General features: G+C 37.0%; 1 protein-coding gene across 1 annotated transcript; it reads right to left on the reverse strand.

The window, feature by feature from the left end:
- Window positions 1-7,374: 7,374 nt before the first annotated feature.
- LOC307129726 (gamma-crystallin M2-like) lies at window positions 7,375-7,994 on the reverse strand (the record flags this gene model as incomplete). The annotated part of the gene is made up of 2 exons (XM_079822397.1): window positions 7,375-7,647; window positions 7,734-7,994. 2 exons carry the CDS (start codon window positions 7,992-7,994, stop codon window positions 7,375-7,377), a joined length of 534 nt encoding a protein of 177 aa, XP_079678523.1.
- Window positions 7,995-8,366: the final 372 nt, after the last annotated feature.

Raw genomic sequence — 8,366 nt, forward strand, 5'->3', positions numbered from 1 at the left:
TTCTGTTCACAGCGGTTCACGTCTGTTCACAGCTAGTTCAGAGCCTGTTCAGAGCCAGCAGTTTGAGCCGGTTCAAGGCCAGTTCGCAGTTCAAACATCTTATACGCCACGTGATTGGCTTCCCTAGACGTCGATCAAAGACACGACCAGACCTTCAGCGAATCAAAGACCCGGGAAAACCCCTCTCCAGCGGGGAAAGAGAATCCCCTGTCTGAGACGACACACAAACGCAAGTAATACCTCTAGATTCCGAGCTGAACTGGTGCATTAGATCAAATGTAATAACCCTGCCTAAGAAACGATAGGAAGTTAAATTACTGATCAATGGTTTCTTCAGGTCATGTGTCATAAATGCATTGCTTGGTATTTCATATTTTCTCTCTCTTAAAACGTATCCTTTGCCTCACCTTCTTCCTTTCTGCAACGTGTGTGAATGTGCGAGTGCGTGTGTTTATGTTAGATATTATTTTGATGTGTAAGAGTAATCAATAAAGTTCCGTTTGTATTCAAAGATAACTGTTCTTGTGTTATGTGCTTATGGATTTAATGTCTTGAACTGCCAATCTAAGTTACCTGGCTGTTAAATAGTGTTTCACTATTGTTCGGATATTAATATCCGCTGCAGAGTTGATATTTACGGCCCGTTCAAATGAACACTGGAAGATTAATTTGCCTGGCTGTAAATTAAACTCTCAAAATTCCCTATGAATTAATTAATGAATTCATTTGAGCTAAATAGACCTGTTTCCCTTTAACATAGTCCCCTTTAAGTTCTTACATATCGGTGGACGAATAAGTTAAGGTGTAAACATTAATTCTGATTTATTTTTAAATTATAGTGTCATTCGGGTCTCTTTCATTTTATTTCAAATTCCCCGTTGAGTTATTATTTTATCGGACTCATAGTCGCTACAGAGCAAATGACCATAAATCAACTAAGCCAACTGACTACATTATTAAACAATCAAGTTGTGACATGATTCACAGATAAAATTAGCACTACAATCTCTCTGCTCTTTTCTGTCATGTGAGGTAATAAATGCCTTGTGCAAGGTTGCAATGCCCTGTTAGTTTTAAAAGATTTTTCATGATCACTGGCTGTGGATTTAACGTTGCACAGCCAATATAGTGATTTTAAAAGTGGCTGATATTAAAAATTTTAATATTTGAGAATCTTTGAAAAATTTAGTTGAAATTGAAATTGAAAAATTGAACATGAAATGTTGCTGGCTATCTAGTGGTCGACCGTTATATCGCCACGGCCAATATATCAGCCGATATTTAGAGATTTTTAATTATCGCATTGGTCGATACGTTTTTCTGTTTGGTCGATTTATCAGAAGCAGGATTTTATTTTAAAAGCAGTAAAAATGCAAATGCTTTGGTGAATCCATCTATTAGCCTGCATATTCAGTGCACACTGGTCAGTCTGTACAAATTGGATGCACAGGAAAGAGTTGTCACTGAAAATGCACAATCAACTATTTTAATCCTTGATTTCCAACTTTGCTGCACTACATCTGGCTGGCCGCTATGTTGTTGTCACGCTGCATAGTTCAGACACTCGCTGGAAACAGGAATGGAGTTTTATTTAAATTCACAAACAGAAGACTTAGGAAATCACAGGAGAAATTACACAACTAAACAGCTTTACAAAGACTATACAGATTTTAACATAGACTAATTACCGGACCAGGAGCTAACTGAAACTGCATTATTATGCACAGCGAAACAAGGAGCAAATTAACAAGACACTGGAGTGTGTTCAGGGGCTGGAGTGGATGTGGATTCACTGGAACGGACTTGGGAATTACTCTTATTGGAAAGGACTCGGAGATTCCACTCACAGGAACGGACTCAGGAATTTAACTCACTGGAGCGGACACAGGAATTTCACTCACTGGAACGGACTCAGGAATTCCACTCACTGGAACGGACTCTGGAATTTCACTCACTGGAACGGACTCAGGAATTCCACTCACAGGAACGGACTCAGGAATTTAACTCACTGGAGCGGACACAGGAATTTCACTCACTGAAACGGACTCAGGAATTCCACTCACTGGAACGGACTCTGGAATTTCACTCACTGGAACGGACTCAGGAATTCCACTCACTGGAACGGACTCAGGAATTTCACTCACTGGAACAGACTCTGGAATTTCAACTTGAAGTATCGCATCAGAAACGAGTGATGGAAACACCAAATTTCTGGAAAAAAAAAAGATTTTACACTCGCTTGAGGTGATTTTTAACTTGTGCGAAAAATAGTTAATGTGAATAATGGGAGATGGAAATGCATTTGCAGAATAAATTCTGACATAGCGAACATTAAATCATGTGACCAATCCGCTGTTTCTGCTGATGGTGTTGTATTTACTGTTGGTTACTAGGTTACCAATAATAATATATAGTGCACGATCTGTCATTTATATATACTTTTTCCCATGCTATAATATATTTCTATAATAAAAAAACATGATACATCTTACCTTTCAAGCAATGTGGAAGCAAAAGGACAAAACAAAAAATAAACTTTTATCAAGATAAGCAAGCAAAGATAACATTTAGTTTAGTCAGTCTTTTTATTATATAATTAGCATCTAACAAACAATATAGTTCTTATTCAAAGTGATGAAATTATTATTCAAAAGAATGAACATTATTTAACAAAAATATTGAAAAATGATTGCATAACTACAAAATATGCACTAAGTAGAAGAAAGTAGTAGTATGGTGTGCTTTTTCTTAGCATCCGTTTCTATGGTGACTAGTCGATTCGTCGTTCTGTTGAGAATGTCTTGTGTCTTAACCGTGAACATACTCTGGGTTGGCTAAAATTATTTCTAGATGCATTTTTGGAACCAACATACCTCGAGAGTTTAGGGAATATTTGACGGTAAGATAACCTTGCTTTCTGGAATACCCCCCAGAAAAATAGGATGAAAGCAAACTATAAACATGTACAAATAAACTCAAAACGTGAAAGTCGTAAGCTATTTATGTCATAATTGTGTCCTATTCCCAGTGCACATAGACCAGATTACCAGATTACTGACTGCACTGTTGGTTATAGTTTAAAAATGTACTAATTAATCGCAATTTTTCTGTAATTAATCATGATTAATCGCACATAACATTAAAGTTTTTTATATAATCTTATTGTAGTACTTTCACATTGAATCTCCAAAATAATGTAGAGACAACATATGGAAACCAATGGAACATATTTGAAAATATTTGTTTAATGGCATCTTTATAGTAAGCATGCATGAAGGCCTGTATCACTGATACCAAGGGCCAAATTTACTAAGAGCTTGCACCAGCGCAAACCCTATTTTGGCGTTAAAAACTACTGTCAGGATCTACTAAAGACGCGCAGTGATAAATTAGCGCTGAAAAGGCGTGGACACAGTTATTTTTGTTTTTCAATTCCAGATATTAATTACAGCCATTCAACATTACAATATAATTAAAAACATGAATACAATCATAAATAATTTTTAATGTTTTATAACAGCTTTTAATTTAAGGGGACTTAAAACAATCTTCACTTAAACCCATTATAATAAATATCACATTTAGCTGTTCCTTTAATATATCAGGGCTCAACACTAACGGCGGTTTCACACTGCACGCGCAAGCCTCTGCGTGCGGTGTGAATGCTCTAATCTGTTAACATGGGCACAGAGAAAAATAAGCGCTGCTTACGCTTTGCTAATGCGTGCAGTGTGAAACCGGCCTAAGGTTTTTTCTACTGGCCCAGTTGGGCCGTTTTAGATTTGTACCTGCACTTCTAAAATGCACAAAAAAAGTTAATAAAAAGTAAATAATAAAGTAATGAAGTAAATAACTTTTAAAACAAAGTTTTCATTGTTTTTGTTTATTTCATTTTCAGGTAGATCTAACGCGGGTAAATAAACGTAAAAAAATATGTCTGTATCAGTGCAGGTAATGAACACTGCACAGTCTTCATTGCATCTAAATTAAATATAGGTTCATCCTTATTAAAGCTACAAAAGTTATTCAGCAAAGAGCAGTGAGTGATTTTAGCTTCGTCATTTGTTCTTTGATTAACATTAATGACAGACAGAAGCAGGTTTATTAGGCTGCTATCACTTTAAGACCTGACGCACATGGATCTGAAACATTCTATTTTCTCACAATTCTTTACATTTAACATTAATTTAACACTTTTAAACTAATTTAACACTGTGCTTATGAGGATATTCGACAAAAAGTGGAATTTGGGCATCATTTTGTGTCTTTTTGTCTGAAAGAGAACTCAATCCGGCACTGGCACACTGTTCTGAGTGCGCATTTCAGGTGTTTGTGCTTCACAGGCAGCAGTACAGATTTGAGTTCTGTTTTTTTTTTTTTGTGCTTGAAGGGTTTAAAAATGTATGAATGAATGACAGTGTGATCATACACTGTAGCCGAAGGATGACAGAAAAAATGATACGTTAATTGCATTAAATATTTTTAACACAGTACATTTTTTACAATTTCTTTATTTGTGAAAAATACTATAATATGATTACAGAATCAAGACGTTGCCATCTAAAGTATAAATCTGTTTATTTTGCAGATTTTATATGAAGTTAAAATTATTCATTTAAAACAATTATTTATATTTTATTAAATATTATTTAAAAAAAATATAAATTAAATGTCAGCAATTGTTATTCCTGTTTTTACTCTCTTTCAATAATGTGATATACACTATATTGCAAAAGGTTTTGGGATGTCTGCCTTTACGCACATGAACTTTAAAGACATCCAATTCTTAAAGGAGCACGCCGACTTTTTGGGACTTTAGCTTATGCACCATATCCCCCAGAGTTAGACAAGTCCATACATACAATTCTCATCTCCGTGCGTGCCATAACTCTGTCTGACGCACCCACCGCTAGCCTAGCTTAGCACAAAGACAGGCTCCATATAGCCTACTGGTCAATAAGTGACAAAATAACGCCAACATTTTCCTATTTACATGTTGCGATGTGTATAGTCACATCAGGTACTAAGACCGACAGAAAATGAAAAGTTGCGCAATGATATTACGCAACGCCTGAAAATAGGCTAACTTCCGTCAACATAACCAATGTGACAACCTGCTTGCACAGAGAGCGTGCTGGGGACTATTTTCATGCGCTGCGTAATATAATTGCGCCTTCTGCACCCATGGTACGGCAGCAAAGTTCCTTGATTATTATGCAGGAATGAGAGTATAGTTCCTAGCCATATCGGCCTAGAAAATCTCAACTTTTCATTTTCCATCGGACTTAGTACACGATGACTATACACATTAAACATGTAAATAGGAAAATGTTGGTGTTATTTTGTTACTTACTGAGCAGTAGGCTAGCTGGAGCCGTTTAACTCCAGTCTTTGTGCTAACCTAGGCTAGTGGTGGGTGCGTCAGTCAGCGTGGTCCTTTAATCCGTAGAGTTTTATATGGAGTTGGCCCACCCTTTGCAGCTATAACAGCTTCAATTTTTTTTGGGAAGGCTTTCCACAAGGATTAAGAGTGTGTTTATGGGAATTTTTGAACATTCTTCTAGAAGCGCATTTGTGAGGTCAGGCACTGATGCTGGCTCGCAGTCTCCGCTCTAATTCATCCCAAAGGTCTTCTATCAGGTTGAGGTCAGGACTCTGTGCAGGTCAGTCAAGTTTCTCTACACCAAACTTGCTCTTCCATGTCTTTATGGACCTTGATTTGTGCACTGTTGCGCAATCATGTTTGGAACAGGAAGGGGCCATCCCCAAACTGTTCCCACAAAGTTAAGAGCATGAAATTGTCCAAAATGTCTTTTCACTAGAACTAAGGGGCCAAGCCCAATCTCTGAAAAACAACCCCACACCATAATCCCCCTTCCACCAAAATGTACACTTGGCACATTGCAGTCAGGCAAATACCGTTCTCCTGGCAACTGCCAAACCCAGACTCGTCCATCAGATTACCAGAGAAGTGTGATTCGTCACTCCAGAGAACATGTCTCCACTGCTCTAGAGTCCAGTGGCAGTGTGCTTTACACCACTACATCTGACATTTTTCCATTGCACCATTGACTCTGCAGAAAGTTGGTGACTTCTTCGCACTGTGCGCCTCAGCATGTGCTGACCCCGCTCTGTGATTTTAAGCCGCCTACCACTTCATGGCTGAGTTGCTGTTGTTCCCAATTCCTTCCACTTTGTTATAATACCACTAACAGTTGACCGTAGAATATTTAGTAGTAAGGAAATAGTGCAATTATGTGGTTTTGTTTCATTAACACAGTGTATACTTTTTCTTGATTTACCCTGAAAGAATGGAAGTGAAATGTGACAACATGCCCCATATGTGGGATACATAACATGTGAGGGGCACGTTGTAACATGACCAAATGACAGCTTAAAATGTAAACCTATCTAATAAAAAAAATATCCAAGACAAACTAAAATATTTTGTAAATATTTAATAAAATACAATTATTAACTTTTTAAAATAAAATGATGCCATTTTTTAAAATTAAAAATATACACATTTTTGAGTTGTGTATATTGTGTATACAACAAACACATCACTAAATACAGCTATATAGCTAAAGCATATTCATAATTGATCATTTCTGAACATTGATTCTCAGTCATTATTCACCTTTTTCTCATGGTTTCTCAAAAGAATTCATAAAAAGTAAAAATATAATAGTGTAGTTCTAATAGGGGCACATTGTAACACAGTGTTACAACATGACCCACATGTGCAACTGGGATTTAAACCCGGCTCGTGTCTTCTGCTGGTTAGATCAGCATTAAAGAACTAACACAACTATTAAATAACAGATATAAGATTAAAATAATATCAGATTTGTCTTTTTTTAAATAAACACAAAAAACAGAGATGAAAAATAAACTTAAGTAAGAAATTAATTTTTGTTATGGTTAAAAAAATGTTAAGTGATATCGCCCAAAGTTTTTTTTTATTTTGTCACAATTTTTTCTCTAAATAATGTTGATAATGGATGATTTCGTCATCCTGGCATGTGTGGAAAGTTTTAAACCATGTGTGTTACAACTAAACCCGCTCTCCCCTATATATCAGCTTTATATCTGCCATCAGCCACCCTGATCTCTAAGATATCAGCATCGACCATCAAAAAAAAACATTATTGGTTGACCACTATGGCTATCATAGGTGTATGACCACTATGGCTATCATAGGCTATCATACAGGTCTTTAATAATCAATTATATGTTTCATACTTTTACTGTGCATTTGTAAGTGTGATTAGCTCAGGTGTATTTTGTGTATTATTCTAGCAAATATAAGTGGAATTAATTTTCAAAGCGCAATGTTTATTGACAAATTATGTTTATTGAAACATTAGAACACTAGTACCAAGAGTCCATGATACGCCTCATGCTCATGAATCTCATTCCACCCATATTGCTGAAGCTCCTGTACTCTCCAGGCCTGAAGTACGACATCCTGCCTCTGTAGTTGGGCTGCTCATACATGAGCCAGTGGCCGTCCATCACATGACAGGACTGGCAGTGAGACATGCGGTAACGGTCCATGATGTTGTCACAGTCATCCATCATCTCGTACATCTGACCCATGAAGTTCTCCCTCTCGTAGATCCTCATTCTGTAGGATCCCCTGTACTGTTGTGGAAGAGAAGTCAGTTTAGTTTAAGTTTATTATTTAAGTAAAAACATAGATACTGTATTTAAGTTTTAATTGAGCTCACCATGGGAATCATACGGCAGGACCTGATGCAGTTGCTCATTCCAAACATAGACATGTAATCAGAGTACTCGCCCCTTTTAAAGAAATACTGATTTCCCATGTAGTTGGGATTATCATACATCATCCAGCATCCGCTCTCCACTCTGCAAGAGTGACAGCGGCTCATGTAGGAGGAGAAGTCACCACAGTCACCCATACACTCATAAGAGCGACCCTGGAAGTTCCTGTCCTCGTAGAAAGTGACCTGAAAATTCAGTGTCATTGTTTTAGTGGTTTAAAGTGAAATATACCAAATCAAATAATTATAATTGTGTAGCAATCTTTGCAGGAATGAAATTTACCTTGCCCATCATGGTTGCGGTGGCTGATCCTCAGTAGTTCCACAAAGGAGAAGCTGAAGCTGAAGCTGATTCTGCTTGTTGGTTGACTGCTATCACCCCTACCTTTATACTAGACCAAGACTAAAGACTACACAGCACCTATTGTTAGTCTATTCCTGACAGTGCAAGTTGGCATAGAGGCCATAACATACATGCTTTTGTAATGTTCCTGTCAATTGTTCTTCAGAATACCTGTACCTCTGTGGGAATAATTTGCTAGAATTTGTTTGTATGTCAAAAGTGTGTTGAGTTTT

Source organism: Gobio gobio (assembly GCF_949357685.1).
Source record: "Gobio gobio genome assembly, chromosome: 7".
NCBI classification, from domain to species: domain Eukaryota; kingdom Metazoa; phylum Chordata; class Actinopteri; order Cypriniformes; family Gobionidae; genus Gobio; species Gobio gobio.